General features: G+C 40.1%; 1 protein-coding gene across 1 annotated transcript in view; it reads right to left on the reverse strand.

Moving 5' to 3' along the window:
• Window positions 1-18,430, reverse strand: part of PLXNC1 (plexin C1) — a 97,189-nt gene that overhangs the window by 72,000 nt on the left and 6,759 nt on the right. Inside the window, exons 2-5 of the mRNA XM_077832247.1 lie at window positions 12,371-12,499; window positions 10,046-10,180; window positions 8,163-8,263; window positions 823-937 (exon numbers count right to left, since the gene is read on the reverse strand). Coding sequence (XP_077688373.1) covers window positions 823-937; window positions 8,163-8,263; window positions 10,046-10,180; window positions 12,371-12,499 — 480 coding nt within the window. The remainder of the gene's footprint in view (window positions 1-822; window positions 938-8,162; window positions 8,264-10,045; window positions 10,181-12,370; window positions 12,500-18,430) is intronic.

Here is an 18,430-nt window from a genome sequence, read left to right on the forward strand (position 1 = left end):
ATAGAATTTTAAAAATAATTCTGTAGTGCATAGAGCACTGGGCTGGGACTCAGGAGACTTAGGCTCTATTCCCACTTTGACCATTGGCCTGCTGGTGACCTTGGGCAAGTCACTTCACCTTCCAGTGCGTCTGTTTCCCTGCATGGGGTATCAATGCTTATCTCTTTTGTAAAGCATTCAGGTCTACTGACAAAAAGCACTGTGTAAGAGCTAGGTATTAATATTATTATATCAATATTCATAAAATTCTGTAGGTCATTTAGAGCAATTTCTATAGAATCTTAATGATTTCATCCCTATTAAGTTCTCTGTGGGCTTCCATCTGTACATATATTCCATTTCTCATTCCTAGGATCCTGTGATGTTTTTTCTCTATTCATTTTCATCTCAATCCTTTGCAAACACCAGTGTCATGGTCTCAAAGATTATATTTGTGTTTGTGTGCATATGCTGCCTTGTTGTCTGACTTATAAAACCTGGAACCCAGTTAGTGCATTTCATAGATACTCTCTGGACAACATAAGTGATAAAGTCACAATATAATTAAATCACTCCCTTGGTCAGCATAATGAAGTACTGAGTCAGCACAATAAAGCAAGGCCTTATGACCCACCTTGTGGCTGAGAAGCAAAGAGGTATAAGGGGAGCATCTATCATATCTATAAATTCACCCAGTTAGAGTCTCCACTATATTTGACAGTTTTTGAGATGGATAGGTGCTGGTTTATGGACTGTAGTGACCAAAAGAGGAAAGTTACTGTAAGTGATGCAATAGCACATTTAAAATGACAAACAAATACACGTACAACTGTTTTTACATACCTTGTTTCTACCAATGAGAAGTATCTGGATTGTCAGGCATTTACCAGCTTCATGTGAAATGTTAACCCAGTCCCTTGAGTTATTTGAATGTGAACAATTTCCTTTTAAAGTGCACCTAAAAAAAAAAAACCACACATACACTCACAAAATTTCACTAGTCAATACTTCTTTATACTAGCTTCAGTACCAGATGCAGTGCTTTAATTTGTTCAGTATTTTACTGAATTTTAACAGGAACCCAGCTGCTACCATAAAAAGCTATAGGAAAACAGTCAGACAAATCTTCTAGTCGTATTTAGTATTTCAAAATAAATACACAGCACAACCATTTATGCATTTAGGCCCTGATTCAGCAAAGTACTCTGAAGTTAATGGGACTTTATTTAGAAATGCACTTACACATCTGAGTTAAGACGGTCTTAGGGGGCCTGGAGTCTGGTCCTGGCTAAGAACATAAGAATGGCCATATGGGGTCAGGCCAAAGGTCCATCCAGCCCAGTATCCTGTCTACCAACAGTGGCCAATGGCAGGTGGTGCCCCAGAAGGAGTGAGCCTAACAGGTAATGATCAGTGATCTCTCTCCTGCCATCCATCTTCACCCTCTGACAAACAGAGGCTAGGGACACCACTCCTTACCCATCCTGGCTAACTTCCCACTGACTCTAATGGGCTTTGGGATCAGATCCCTGTCTCTGACAAGGTATAGCAAAATATATTTTGCTAGTATTAAAGTATAAATTAAATCAGAGGTGGGAGGGGTAGGCACATGAAGTTCAATTAATATCAAATTGTTGTAGAAAATATACACTGTAAATCAGACTGCACAGAAGTATGTTTGGACAGAAGACCGTGGAGCAACCAGGAACTTTTGAATTGTTTTAATAAAGCATTCATTTCCAGGAGGCAAATAATAACAAAACTATTCAAAACTGGTTTGTTTGAACCATGTGGAATGAAAAATATTAAGCCTCAATCCCGAAAACACGTACGTGTATGATTAATTTTACTTACATGGAACTACTCAAGAACCTACAATTAAGCATGTTTGGGGCTTTAATTAATAAAATTCCTGAAGTAACAGATCCTGACAGGGGATTCAATGGGATTTTTCAGGGTTCACTACATGAAAGCATGTTTAGACAAACACTGAATTATCCTAAAAGGAAAAATAAATAAAAGACTGAAGAAACCGCCCCCCACAAGATGCCTAAAAATCAAGATGTTGACAGCATGAACAGAGTCAAGCAAGTGGCCACTTTCTGTGTGCTCTAACTCAGGAAACTGAATTCCTGTTGTACCAGAAACTGCTGAGGCCCTCACAGACAATGCTAAGATTCTAACCTTACTGCAAGAAATTAACAAGGTGGTTGACAAGGTTTCACTTGAACTAAAAGGGACAAATTCAGCTCTCATATACACTCTTGCAACCACACTGACTTCAGTGGGATCACATAGGTGCACATGAAAAACCCCACTTTTTGAAATGCCCTTTCCTAGTTGCCTAACTTGACAAACACACTCAGCAGCTCACTCAGCAAAGTTCTATTTTCGGAGAATCGCAGTATATTTAATAGTTCACACGAAATATTACAGAATGCATAGCGGCAGTCAAGAAATCAAACAGTACTTACAAATGCAAACCATGCACCCCAGAATTCAGAGAGTGTCAGAAAAACACCCAGCCATATTTATAAAGGTACAGCAAGCACCACACAAATTCTAGTGGCAGGGAAAGCCTCAGGCACAGCAGTATTTATTATTCTGCAGCAGGCACAAGGAAATAGATGCCAGCAGGCAAAAACCAAAACAATACATACTTTAAACTATAGAAGAGAGACACTCTCTCAAGACAGCAAGAGAGAACACTAATGTGGCTAACCATAAAAGGGAATCTTTAAAGACTCCCACAAATGCATAGCTCCACACTGGGCTCCTGTAATAGCCCTGGTGTCAGGTTGTTCAAACTCAGCAGACAGCCACTCCACCTTGCCCCTCCGTCCCGGTGGCAGTTTTTCTCGCTTTGCCTCACATATATAATGCCTATACAACATGCAGCTATAACCACTGGGATGTTTTCCTCGCTGAGATCTAATCTAGTGAATAAAATAACAGTAACCCTTCAATCTACCAAAGAACATTCCACCATCATTCTGCACCTACTGAGTCTGTAGTTAAATCTTTCCTTGGGGATGTCAAGGTGGCCGGTGTATGGCTTCATGAAGCAGGGAAACAAGGTGTAGGCTAGGTCCCCCAGAAACACTACTGGCATTTCCACATCACCAAAGGTAATCCGCTGGTCAGGATAGAATATCCCTGAATTCAGCTCTCTCAGACGTTCTGTGTTCTTAAAGATGAGAGCATCATGCACCTTCCCTTACCAGCCTGCATTGATTTCAGTGAAGCAGCCCTGGTGATCCACTAGCACTTGCATTAGCATAGAAAAATAGCCCTTTCTGTTGGTCTACTTACTAGTAAGGTAGGCTGGTGCCAAAATAGGGATATAAGTTCCATTTATCACCTCGCCACAGTTCAGGAATTCTATGGTTTCAGATCCATCCACTATTTCTTGCACATTGCCAAGAATCATAGTCCTGCATAGCCCCACACATTTGCACAACAATGGCCTCCACTGTGGATTTTCCAACTCCAAAACGATTTCTCACTGAACAGTAGCAATCTGATATTGCAAGTTTCCAGAGAATGATCACCACACTCTTCTCTACTCTTGGTGCACCTCTCATTCTGGTGTCCCTGCACTGGAAGGCTGGAGCGAGCTCGGCACAGAGATCCAGGAACGTAGCCTTTTGCATCTTAAAGTTCTGTAGTCACTGCTCATCATCCCATACCTGCATTACGATGCAATCCCACTAGTCAGTGCTTGTCTCTTGGGCCCAGAAGTGGTGCTCCACCGTCTGCAGCTGCTCATGAACACCAACAACAACCTGGAATTTTTCTTTTGCTACGTCCATCAACAAACTCGCCTCAGACACATCATCATCTTCCTCATCTTGGTTGTTGCAGTACTTCCTGAAGGTCAGCATTCTGTATTTGCAACAGTCATGAGACTAGTGCTGAGCTCTGAGGGCTCCCTGCTTGTGTCAGAGACAGCAGAGACTAAAAGTACCACACAAGTTTGTGGCATTTTAAAAAAAATGTTATAAAAATTATGGGACATGGAAGGTACTATGGAACGGAGAAACTTGCATGCTGGGAACTTGACACCTAGCTTCCCAAAATGGGAATCATTACTATCCCACAAAACACTGAGAAAATGTCCCAAAAGGCAGTGACTCAGGTGGGGGTGCATGGCCCACTGGGATACCTACCCCTGGTGCACCACACTACATAAACACAAGCACTCCTGGTGAGTACACACAGCACCAACACAAGCAGCCAAATATACTCAGAAACTTTGGCAACTGTACATTGACATAACTTGCAATGACAGAAGTTTTTAGTGGAGACATGGCCTTAGCCCATAATGTATAAATAATAAATTGGGATCTAACAAATCCACATTATTTTGGATCCACTGGGTACTTAGAAGTGGCTACTGGTATCTGGCAGACAGTTAGCAGCTATCAGCATTCAGATTCAGAAAATTACTAGGGAGGGAAAGAGCTATGCACTAGGAGTAAGCAGGTGAGGGTATCTGGAGCTCAGTCATGATGGAGGCAGAGAGCTGGGACTGGATCAGTGGCACTGTACATGAGGGAGCTGGGAGGACACAAAGAAATTGATGAGAATGACTGGGAATCTTGAAGATGGGAGCAAGTTTAGAAGGACAGAATCTGGCAATGGCTGAGAGCAGGTGGCAGATTTGACAGAGTTGAGGTGGCATGGTCCAGTTTAAGTATTTGTAATTAATTTCAGAATGAGATTTGCAAAATGCATGGATTTGAGTACAGACAGATGCAGAATTGAGAATTTGTCACATCTTTACCAGCAAGCAAAATATTTATTCTGTTAAAGATCCCTTTTCACAATGTGCATCACTTCATTCATAGATCATGATGAGCAGTGTATCTAGATGTACAGATTCATTACTGTATGAGAAAGTCAATAAAGGACCTTCACCTAGTTTACCACTGTGTTAACCAAAATGCCTTTTTGGTTTACTGTACTTCATCTCTTTATTGTCTTGCTGCAATATGATGGTTTCATGGTGCAAAATCACAGCCCTTTCTGAAGAAATGTGACCTGATTTCAAAAGTTCTGATCAACTCATTTCCCACTGAAGTCAAGGGGAGCTGCAAATGAGCAGTATATTTGAAAATTAAGCTGCTCTTCAATAAGAAAAATAACACAGATTGCTGTATTCTTTTCCTATGTGAAATGCATAAAAGACATTAGCACCTCCAATTGGATTCATTCCAACATACTTCAGTTAAGCACAGATTTACATGTGGAAATTAAATACAGATCCAGATGAAACGCTCTATTCTGTTATTAAAAGTTTTGACAGACTGAAGGGAAAAGAAGGGGAATGTATGCACTAGCCCTTATCTGATGAAAAAGTAGAAAAAAAATTTTTTGTTTCATGTATACGGGTGTGACAAGATGTACACATTTTCATATCAGAACAGCACCATTTCAATCAATACTGATGATTTTATCACTTTAACATCAGGAGATGATAAGTTTTATTCAAATAAAGGAAAAGTGTATCAAAGACAAACATTTATCATTAAGTAAAGAGCAGATAAGGATAAATTATTGTACACAGAACAAGTTGTGCACTGCCCTTTTATCTGCTGACAACACCAAGTGTACTTCCAGCACATGATAAAGATGTACTACAGAGTATATTGTTTTTAGTGTATACGTAGAAACTTAAATAAAAACATTTGTTAAAAACATCTCCACCTCTTTTTCTAAAAATTCACTTTTCATCCTCAATTTGCAAAAACAAATCCATTAATATTGAAAAATCGTGTGGGTGTTAAGTAGGTCTCATCTGTAAACGTCTCATATAGAAAATCTGAAACTTGAAAAGCTCAATAAGGGTAATATAAATAACAAAATAACATAAAAACATAGAAACAGTTATGCTGGGTTAGACCAATGGCCCATCTAGCCCACTACCCTGTCTTCTGAGAGTGGCCCATCTCAGATGCTGCATGGGCAATGAACAGAACAGGGCAAATACTGAGTGATCCATTCCCTGTTGTCCAGTCACAACTTCTGGCAATCAAAGATTAAAGGACACCCAGAGCCTGGGGTTGCATCCCTGACCATCTTGGCTAATAGCCATTGACGTATCTATCCTCCATACTGATGGACCTATCCTCCATTAACAACATAGTTTTGGTGGAACGTCTGTTATGGGCCAGCAGAAGACAACTTGGACAAAACAAATTAAAAGATACTAGATTACTTTCCATCAATATCCGCCTAGGCCTACACAGAAAAGTGGGTCTTCAACAGCAGTCTGTTAACATCAACGTAAAACAAACCAGATGGGATTAAAATGTACAGCAGTCTGCCAAACCCGCCCATGCAGCTTCAAACAGAGCAACAAAACTAATGGCAAAAATGGGAGATGCTTAGAAAGTTGTTCCCTACTGACCTAGAAGAAAATCTTCCTAATATTTTGCATAGAGAATCAGGCAAGAATTCGAATACAATGAACCCTAATTGCTGAAGGAGATTCAGGACTTTATTTATATTTTCACATACAAAATATGCCTAGCATTAAAAAGAGGGTCTCTGGATACCTGTTCACGATTTAATACAACAAATGTTTTTTTAAAACAGAAGAATTCACTCTTCTCACCAGTCCTACATAAATTTCATAGGGAGACCCTAAATATCCAGAGGTTAACACAGCCCCTGGAAGGCGTGGAGCCCCTTCTCATGTGACAGTAAACGTCATATATTTATAGCAAGAGGGATTCATAAAAATTCCCATATATCTGGAGACACACTTCGGGCTTGTCTACTCTTGAAACACTGCTGTGGCACAGCGGCGTTGCTGCAGCTGAGCCACTGTAGCATTTCAGTGCAGACATTACCTACGCCAATGGAAGGGGTTCTCCTGTTGGTGTAGGATGGTAATCCACCTCCCCAAGAGGTGGTATCTAGGTTGACAGAAGAATTTTTCTGTCATCCTAGCACTGACTACACGGGGGAGGGTAAGGCTGGTTTGGCTATGTCTCTTGGGGTCTGAATTTTTCACACCCCTAAGAGACATAGCTATACCAATATACATTCCTAGGGTAGATCAGGCCTAAGTATATTCTGAATACAGCCCTGAATTATTAGAAATTAACATTTAATTATAAAAAGAAAAGGAGTACTTGTGGCACCTTAGAGACTAACCAATTTATTTGAGCATGAGCTTTCGTGAGCTACAGCTCACTTCATCGGATGCATACCGTGGAAACTGCAGCAGACTTTATATATACACAGAGAATATGAAACAATACCTCCTCCCACCCCACTGTCCTGCTGGTAATAGCTTATCTAAAGTGATCATCAGGTTGGGCCATTTCCAGCACAAATCCAGGTTTTCTCACCCTCCACCCCCCCACACAAATTCACTCTCCTGCTGGTGATAGCCCATCCAAAGTGACAACTCTTTACACAATGTGCATGATAATCAAGTTGGGCCATTTCCTGCACAAATCCAGGTTCTCTCACCCCCTCACCCCCCTCCCAAAAACCACACACACAAACTCACTATCCTGCTGGTAATAGCTCATCCAAAGTGACCATTCTCCCTACAATGTGCGTGATAATCAAGGTGGGCCATTTCCAGCACAAATCCAGGTTTTCTCACATCCCCCCCACCCCCATACACACACAAACTCACTCTCCTGCTGGTAATAGCTCATCCAAACTGACCACTCTCCAAGTTTAAATCCAAGTTAAACCAGAACATCTGGGGGGGGGGGGTAGGAAAAAACAAGAGGAAATAGGCTACCTTGCATAATGACTTAGCCACTCCCAGTCTCTATTTAAGCCTAAATTAATAGTATCCAATTTGCAAATGAATTCCAATTCAGCAGTTTCTCGCTGGAGTCTGGATTTGAAGTTTTTTTGTTTTAAGATAGCGACCTTCATGTCTGTGATTGCGTGACCAGCGAGATTGAAGTGTTCTCCGACTGGTTTATGAATGTTATAATTCTTGACATCTGATTTGTGTCCATTTATTCTTTTACGTAGAGACTGTCCAGTTTGACCAATGTACATGGAAGAGGGGCATTGCTGGCACATGATGGCATATATCACATTGGTGGATGTGCAGGTGAACGAGCCTCTGATAGTGTGGCTGATGTTATTAGGCCTGTCATTTAATTATATGTTTTTGTCTAAAAGTCTAAACTACCAGACAATACCTTTTGCTTAAAGAACACCATCCACAGTGTGGATCCTTTGCAGATAAACATTCTTTACAGGAACCATATTTATTGCAGTTTGCAACCTGTATTCTTCTCACCTAAAAATACAGAAAGCAATAACTTATGCTGAACAGTACTAGCTCTGCTCAAAAAGGGCAAAAGGGGTAGAGGATCCAAAGGTATTTTAATGTTTATACTAATCAGCAAACTAACATCAGTACAAAGTTTGCCCTGAGTTTATTTCATGAACCTCATAAAATGAATGTTTATTCTTTGCCTTTAAACAAATCTACAGCAAGAAAGCGATATACTTAAAAAAATATCCACTGGATATCCACTGGATATCTATGAAGTTTCCTCATTAGATAACTCGTAAAGTAAAGTACATTTTAGTCTGGAAAACTAGCTATTAGGTTCTAACTTCTGAAAAATCCCATGCTACCATAAGTGGATACAGGAGAAATACTGGAGTAGCACAGCGAATTATGTATAATAGAAAGGGATATGTTTATGATGAATCTTCTAGTTTAGCAGAGAATGGATTTGTGCCTCTTCAAAATCAAATTCTTAAATGGTGCAATGAATGTGCATCTAAAAATGCATGTGCAAAAAATGCATCTGTGCATGTAAGTAGATATTTGCATGTATGCATTGGGTAAACTGGTACAAATGCATGGAATTATGAAACATGCATACAAAATTCCATTTCAGTGTGCAAAAACAGGTTATTGTGGATACATGTATATTTGAAAATTTGTCTCTAATATTCCAATTAACCATTCTCAAAATGAAATAATTTAAATGAAAACTATGAACATTATTTATAAATACTAAACATTTTCCTGATTCAAAAGATTTGCTTATAAATTGTATTGCAGACATTAAGATTGTTTGTTTTGTTTATTGTGGTTTTGCTCAGACCCTCGATCAACTCTTATTCCAAATATATACAATGGAACCCAATTTATTTGAAGGTCTGTGAAATAATTAGGGGTTCAGATCATTAGGGGAATTTACTAATAAATTTAAAAGTCTGTACTCAGGATCAGAAGTCTCCTTTTATAAAAGATCTTGCTAAGCCCCAAGCAAGGTTTTGGAGAGGTATTTATTCTTAAATGTTTCTCCATAGTAATTTGCTCTTCCAACAAGACTAAAGAACATCAAGCTCTTTCTTCTAAAGATCTATACCTATTTTTAGAACAGTAAACTTTTGCACTTTGAGATTCTCCACCCTTAAAAGTCAAGGGGTGTCTATAACAATTTGTAATCGTTCTGCTAGATTTTAGGGTAAAAATATGATTTTCACTGGCACTGAAGAGACTTTATCTTAAGGGAAGGCATAAAGGTCATGGGTGAAATCCTGCCCCACCAAAATGAATGGCAGTTTTGCCATTGACTTCAATAAGGCCAGGATTTCAAACCCATATCTCGAGTTAACATAATTCAGTAGTATAGACTGCAAAGCCTGCTACCAAACTCCGCACATTATAGAGAACTAGCCTGCTGGCTCAAAGCTTTGTTCCCACAGAGTTAATGAGACCTGTTCATCAGCAGGTCTTCTATGCAGCTTGAGTTCAATCCTGACTGGTTCCAAACACTTTAGTCTCGATCCAGCAAAACACTTAATCACATGCTTAACTTTAATCATATGAGTACTCCCTCAATGGGAGCACATAAAAGTCAGCCTATTATGAGCTATGCAGGTCTAAAGCCAAACTTTGGGGGATGCAGACAAGCTTTGGTTAACTGCAGTTTGGATAATTAATAAGGTTTGATTGTAATTCAGATGAAAAGCTCTACTTATACAATGACAGAAAACTTATTAAAGTCTTCAAGATAGCAGTTAATCATTTAATCATTTTATCTAGTATTGTACCAACCTCGTTAGCAAATGACAGATATATGTAGTCACTATCCACTGGGTCAAGTACAAGTTTGGGGAAAATGGAAGATTCTTCTTCAATTTCATACAAAATTTCAGGGCAGTTCGGTTCCATGTTGTTGTTAAGAATAACCTAAAAACATGAGATGTAAAATTATCCACTAAACCCCCTGATTAACAAGAAGACAGTTAATATTTTAATCATAAATCCTTTCCATGCTCCGACAGTGGCTACATCATTAGACCACTTAGAAGACTTATTGTGACCTGATTTCTTTAGAAATGTGTCTGGTTCTCATAATGCAGAAAGTTGGAGGACAAGAACATCAGATCATATCTTCTGTAGCATAGAAACTAGATATATTTTGTACTGAATTTGGATCTTGGAGTAGGGTAGGTAATGTAATTTTTATCAGTATTAAGTCACTAACTGACATCAACATCAAACGAGGAGGAAAAGATATACCCATACTATATGAAGTGTGTAACAATTTCTATCGGTAGAGTGGAGGGTGAAGGGGTCCACAATACGATCTAAGGTCTAAGATGTAGACCAGTGGTTCCCAAACTTTTCACATTGGGCCACTCCTTACCCCTGCCCATGCTCAGGAGACATGGTCGGGAAACTGGGGCTGAGTCGTGGCTCCCGGGGGAAGGAGGGCGCAGATAGGGATAAAGGAGCCAAGGCTGGGGCCAGAGTTGCAGCTGGGCTGGGAGCCAGGGCCGGGAGCAGAGCCGTGGCCAGGCAGCAGTTGGGGCTGGCAGCACGGGCTGCATGCGGAGTTGTGGCCAGGCCAGGGACTGAGGCTGAGGGCAAAACCAGGGGGAGAGTCTCAGCCAGCATCCGGGACTGCAGCTGGGAGTGGGGCCAGAGCAGAGCTGGGGGCAGAGCGTGGCTGGGTGGTCCTGCCGCGCCCCCCCCCGAATGTTCCGCCACACCGCTGTAGTGGGGTGCGCCCCACAGTTTGGGGACAACTAACGTAGACAGATCTTATGCCTTTTTCTTCTCTCAGAAGATGGAGAGTGGCCCCTACCCTGCTTCATGGCAGAGGTTCAGCCCCCTAAATCCATGGGTACTCCCACAGGCAAAGACTATCTGGGTAGAGGCTCCATGCTTCTACACTGCCACCCAAATCCCAATACTCCCTGCAGCCCCTTGACAGTACAGCTCTTGTGTGAGTAATGCTGTAAGGGACTTGGCTCCTTGTACCTCTGCTTCCCAGGACCACCCATCAAGGGGGAGTTTCCACAGCATGAAAAGGAACCTACAAAAGTTATTGCTGACTCCGTCTCCAGTCACAGGAGTTGCTTTGCCCTGGAGCTTTTGGGGTTGATGAGAGGATGCTTGTGAGTTGCTATTCCTCTTCCATATCTCACCCAACCCAAATCCACAGGTTTCTACGCCTCTCCTCTCCCAAAAGTAAAAAGAGTAGGGGATCCAAAGATATTTTAATGTTTATACTAATCAGCAAACTAACATCAGTACAAAATTTGCCCTGAGTTTATTTCTTATTTCCACAAACAAGACTAAGCAATGGAGACGTGTTCATGGTCTCCACTGAACTATAGAAACATGAAAGCATTCAGTTTTATTTAATTATCAAAAATTGGTTTCCAGCTCCCTGGAAACAAACAGGAGAAAGTTTTTCATGGTGTATTCTACTCTACTCCAGCTGTCTGCTTACTAAAAACAGAAAGAGTCATCCTTTGCAGTGTAGACAGGAAATGCACTGTTACAGAACGCTGGAAAAAAAAAATCTCAAATAAAAGAGAGTTGCCTTCCAGGTTTGACAGTGAGATAGGAAGCCTTTCATTTCTAAGTTTTTGATTCAAAACGGGCAAAGGTCAACTACTCAGCAGCCTTAGTAAAATGAGTCTGGTCTTGGTTCCTAATGGACAGATAACCACAAGACACAGAAAAGTTGTTTTTTAAAAACAGCTAGAGAAATGTAATAATAGTTGGTCTCCACTAGTAAACACAGACTAACTAAATGTGGTACAAACAATAAATTAACGACTATAGATGTTATTTAATTAGTGAACTATATTTGTGGATTTTAAGCAGGACATTTAATCTCATCTGGATGTTATTTTGTTCTCTGTGTTCCTCTGTCACCAAGAGACTGTAAACCAATAATTGCACATTTGAATGTTTAAAAAGTGAAAGTAACAATACTGCAGTTCTTTAAAATGCAAACAAAACAGAATATAGAGATATCCAGGTGATGATGTTAGTTTACAATATAATGTATACAATGGAACACAGGAAACATTTACTCATTAAAACACATTGATTAGGAAAAATATCCCACATTCCACTAACCTTCAGTAACTGTCCATCTCTTGTTCCCAAAAACAAAACTGTCTTGTTCAAAACTACAGTAGCATAAACAGCTGATAAATCAGAGTGAATCAAGGTGGGTGACTTTTTGACTGGTGATAACAGTTTTTGCTGAAAATCAGACAAGAGCAGAACATGTGACAAAATTATTCAACAATACTGTAAAATACAACTAAAAAAAAAAGAAGAAGAATTCCTGGGAAGCCGCTCAGTGCCCTCCCCTTATGGACCACAATTTTTGGAGGTATTTCTATTTTCAACAGGGTTATACTCAACACAATATACTCTTGGAAATGTACAGAGAGATGTGACAGTCCTTTTGTCAATCTGGTCTGTTTAGCTATGCAAATATAAGTACTAAATAATTACTAACATAAATGGGGAGGGAAAGAAAGACTCAAAGCAGATACAGCCATTTGTTCCTTGATTCACTGTGGATATCTATCCAGATACGAAGCCTGTTATTGGTACTACTTCTCTGGCCAATTGTCTACATGTACACCCCCACTGTACCATATTGCAAAGCCGCTCTGCTGTTATAAAGTCTATAATGTCCAGATCTACTATAAATTACTGGCTCCCACTCCATGTAATCCTCAGTGTACCTTCATCTGGGTCCATGGAACCCTGCTTCAGACCTGAAATATTTTCAGAAGCCTCTTTTAATAAGAGTTTAATAAGAGTTTAATGCAGTTACCCAGGATACAGCAGGTATAGATTCAAACAAATAGGTGGTGTTGTTTTTTCTCTTGCCAGAAAATGAAGTGCTTCACCCTTCCTTTTTTGGTTTCCTGCTTTGCAGTAAAGGAAGCTGAATCTTATAGAACATATTGCTAGACCATAAGAACTAGAAAGTGCCATACAATTTGTGACATTGTAGGCATTAAATACAGTTTATTCCCTTGCTTTCCCCTCCATCATAACTCTGTTACACATAAAATTAAAGTTTCCGTATTTAATTTAGATCAAGTAACAGTCTTCATGATAAAAATATAATAACTAAATGCTATAAGAAAAATTAAAAAACTCTGTGAAGATGTAACTATGATATAATATTATTATAGACATATTTTAATAACAAATTAATTTATTAACAGGCTGGGCCAAAATACTGGTGTAAGATTTACACTACAGAGACAAAAAAGTGTTTGACCCACTATGTCTAAACAAAATGTATCTGTGGGAATTTCAATTCCAAGCATCACCCACAATTCTTTGTTGAAGCTGAGTTGTAAAACTATATTAATTTATGGAAATACCTGGGCAACTGCAGCATAAGAAAACGTAGGGCAATATCACTTTAGAAAATTATTTTTATATCATGCAAAAAAATGGACAATTTATTATTAATCGTATTATATAGGACCCTCCAAAGACCCCAACCAAGATGAGGGCTCCATTGTGCTACATGCTTTAGAAACACATAGTCAGAGACATGTCCTGTCCGAAACGGCTTACAATCTAAAACCGCAAACCTGGACATTGTTCCTCACAGGCAGATCCCTACACCTGTAAGGAGCTTCATCAAAGTCAGGAACCTAACTAGCTCCCTTGGAAGATCTGGTCATAGACACAGGATGGGAGACAGGAAGCATTATCCTCCCCATGTTACAACTGGGGATTTTAGAAAAATGACACGACTTCCCACGTTCCCACAGAGTGAAGCTGTGACAGAGCACGCCAAATCCAGTGACAAGGCCATCATTCAACGGAAAGAGAATATGTTTCTGCAATGTAAATCCACTCTCAATTAAAATATTTTCCTATAACTTAAATTAGTTACTTTCAATTAGTTTGTAGAAAGCGTATTTGAAAAAAAAAACTTGATTAACTTTGATTATTTAAAAAATATATATCTTTTTTCAAGGGGTTGCAAAACACAGAGGGATTGTGATGCAGGACCCTGCTTAAAGCACTCTCATGGCGGCGCGTTAACGTTGCTGCCCCTTTTGCGCCCCCCCATTGGTGGCCTTGCTGGGTCCCTGGTGGCAGGGCCGCCGATGAGGGGGTGCAAAACGGGCAGTGACGTTAACACGCTGCTGCTGATGGGGGTGGGGGAGCGGGCAAAAGAAGTAGCTTCCCCAAGCCCTTTAAATCGCCATTGGAGCCCCAGGCGGCATGGGCCAGGCAGCGCAGATGGGCTGGCTGGGGGACGCTGACCCCGAGCCCCGCCCCTTCCAGGGGCGGGGGAACGGGGGGCAGAGCTGGCCCTGTATCAGTAAGAGCTTAATTTTACTTTCACTCCTGGCAGGAGTGAAAGGAAGACAAGCTACTCAAGGTGTCTTGCAGAAGCTGCACAGTTAGACCCTGGAAGGAAGGAGGAACCACCTAGACATTGAAACAGTATGGTGACTGAGTTTTATTTTAACTTATATACTAGTAGATGAGCAGTGCCATTCTTTAGCATCCTCTCTTTCTGACTGAAGAAGCAACCCTAACAAGTTTGAGAAAACATCACCCCAATTCTCCTCGCTAGATGGAGGGGCACTATAATGTTAAGCTTAGATGGCTGGTGAAAGGGGGAACTGGTTTGGTGGGCCATCAAAACAAAAAAATTGCCTTAACTCTTTTACAACCTATTTCCTATCTTGTCCCCTCCCTTTGGGGAGCAGCTGCTGTTCCTTTCATCCTTCTCATCCTTTTTTCACACGCATTTAGTTTTTTAACCAACCCTTTCACTTATTCCACTGGGACTAAATGGGTTATGGCAGTGCAGGGTCTTCCCAGGCTTTTCCTTTCTTAAGAAAACCAATCTTGATTCAGCCCTAAAAATGTATTTACAGTTGGAGCTTCCTCTATGCTTCATTAGTCATACTTCTCCTCCCTTCCATGTTTCTGTATTCCAGAACACTTCTGTGACATAGGGCCAGAAAGGGTTACACAACTAGTAGGCTAACTGATCCAGATTCAACATATTAGGAGACAATGATTGTGTTTGAGGTTGACAGTGTAACCAAATGGTTCCTGTCTATCGCTGTATTCTGTTAATTCAGAGATCAAAAGGAGATGTTAATATTTAGGTAAACTGTGAATGTTGTAATATCATTGACTTTATTTCGCTTTGAAGTTTGTGGAATCTACCTGTAAATGGTGGGAGCTGGGCAATTGCCTTTTATTAATCCATGCAGCTAATCACCGGTGGTTCTTAGGACATAGGATGTACCTTCAAAGCCACTATTGTTCACCCAAGGACTGCACGCTGTCAAGAGGCTGCTAGATAACTATAAAAAGAACTCTAGGGCCCTGATCCTATCATCTCACATCTGCTTAAACTTCATCAGGGGAAGTTTGAATTGCAAGACTGAGGTCCCCAGCTCCAAACTGGGTCACCCTGACATTGGACTATAACTTATAGAACTAATTCTGAAATAACTTTTTACAACTCTGAAGCTCACCATCTCTATTATGAACTGACCGTAGAACTTTACTCATATCTGTATGTATAATGATCTTTTAACCCGTACTCACTCTCATTCCTTTTTTAATAAATTTTAGCTGAGTTAATAAGAATTGGCTGTAAGTGTGTATTTGGGTAAGATCTGAAATATTCATTGACCTGATAGCACTTTTTATATATGACAAACAAGGTTTTCAGTAATCCTCATCATATTTGACTTGGCTGTCTGGGGGGGAGCTCAAGGCTGGGTTGCTTTAAGGGAACTGTATTTCTGGCTTCTGGGTAACCAGTAAGGTATTGTAGAAGCTTTTCTGTTGCTGGATCGGTGAATCTAAGTATTAGAATAACCATCAGTTTTGGGGATTGTCTGCCCCATTCTTTGCAGTTTGCCCTAATTGAGCAATCTCAGTGTGGCCCCCCCGGGGCCCCGGTCACAACTTCTAAGATCCATAAGAACACAAGAAATGTACCAAGAAAAGACCATCCTGTCCAACATGGTTGCTCTTTCCAGTTCTCAAATCCCACTCTTCTGCTTTATTCTACACTCCTCAATCTCCTTCAATTTCACAAATAAACCCAGATGTCTCCTGGATTAATTTAGACTGTGTTACAACCACCTCATCTTGTAATGTATCCTGTTTATGACCCTTTGCATGAAATTACTTATACATGTTCTATAATTTACATCTAGATTTCTTCCACCTTGAGCACAGCTGTGACTGCTAAATTCATGCTTCTATGTTCTGTCTTGATTTTATTTAAATGTTTTAGAGTGCAAGCTCCTTGGGGAAAGGACTGTGTTTTCCTGTTTGTACAGCTCCGAACTTACTGCAGCTGCTCACTAAGTAAAGATACAAAGCCAGATCCTTAGCTGGTGTAAATGGACACAGCTCTACTAACTTCACTGGAACTGTACCTATTTACACCAACTGAGGATCTGGCCCATAACTCTTCATTCCTTTCTGGCCCTGCCATGTGTAGAAAAATAGGCCCTATTTTATTTTTGCAATATATCAAGCAGGTAGTAAGTAGACTCTCTCCTTTAGTATATTCATTCCCTTGCAATAATTAGTTAGCAACCGCTTTCCACCTAGGACAGTCACAGATAAATCTCAGAATAGAGTTTCTTGCCTAAGCTAAATTGATTCTGATAATTCATCTAGAATATTCATAGCTGAGACTCTAAAATCTCTCTAAAGCATTGCTACCATGCAGATTCCCTCAAAATAACGTGAAATGCAGCAATCTGATCAGGACACAGAGCACATGAGAAATGTGTAGCAAATATTTGTGCAATGGCCTAACTTTGTTTTTTTATTGAGTATAGATTTTGGAACTGTGTTCTCCCCTGCTAACTTAACCATCCTCTGATCTACACATGATTCCAAGGAAGCTAATCTCTTCTTCAACAGCTCCCTACCCATCTCTCAAAAGTTTCAAGCAAAAATACTTGGTCAAGCCAGATGACTCAAGGCAACTCTTAGCTGGGAACTGATTATTGGAGAATTTACAAGATTCCTGTGGCTTAATTCCCCATACTGAACAAAGACATTTTTAGAACTCATTCCTGTTGGACACAAAGATTTAATCAGTAATTACCTATGACAATCTCAAGTGACATATACTGGCTATGGAAGCCTATACTCTTGTCACAGCAAACGTAACACTAATGGTCTAGCAATGTACTTTGGATGACTAGACTACTGCAAAATTAATTACACTAAACAGTATTTTGAAAGCCTTAAATCTTTTCTTAAAAGAGTTTGACTCCTTGAGGGCCAGTTATAACAAAATTTAAATACTTCATGTCTGTAAATTAATGGACCAAATTCTCTGCTGGGGTAATTGGGTCCAGCTCTATTGACTTCCATACTTTGACTTCAACAGAGCTGTGCCAATTTACACCAGCTAAGAATCTGGCCCAAGGTTTTTAATCATGCTTGATGAATAAAGGACCACACACTACACAATCTACCTACTAATTTCTTATGAACATATGGGCAAAAGTACCAACATCATATTGTTACAACTCTTTAGTGATATGACATAACAGAGAGCAGACCAGCAAAAAGCTCTTTTCTTTCAGTAGCCATTTAGATCTTAATATTTCATAACAGAAGCATCTTAATGTAGCAAAGGCTCCTCTTCACCATGTGGACACATGCTGAACTCAGAATTTTAGAATTTTCCCTATAACGCTCCTGAGTCTTTTTGTTTTGCAACTGCTGACCTCAGTTACAGGTTCTTAAATGTGAGGAGATAACATTCTAAACCACTCTCTCTATTTACAGAGTCATGTATGCTAATGTATGATGCACAAAATCCTAATCTCTCGGCAGGGTGTGATATTCCAGTAGTTCCCACAGGGCAGGCCCAAAGCCCATTGAAAGGAAAGACTCCCATTGACTTCAAAGGTCATTGGAACAGGTATTCCTCATGTATTTTAGCCATGGAGCTTCCATTTCAGAATTGCAGGCATCCAAAAAATGGTCACTGGTACACAGCCAAATTTCTGAAAACAAAGTCAGATTGAATTTGGTGATTTCTCATTGGGAAAAGCAGTCATTAATTTGAGCAAAAAATGTGCTCATCTGCACGTAATGTCTATTGCAGTGTCCATTACGACATATATTTCAGCTGTATTT

This window comes from Eretmochelys imbricata, chromosome 1 (assembly GCF_965152235.1).
Source record: "Eretmochelys imbricata isolate rEreImb1 chromosome 1, rEreImb1.hap1, whole genome shotgun sequence".
NCBI classification, from domain to species: Eukaryota; Metazoa; Chordata; order Testudines; family Cheloniidae; genus Eretmochelys; species Eretmochelys imbricata.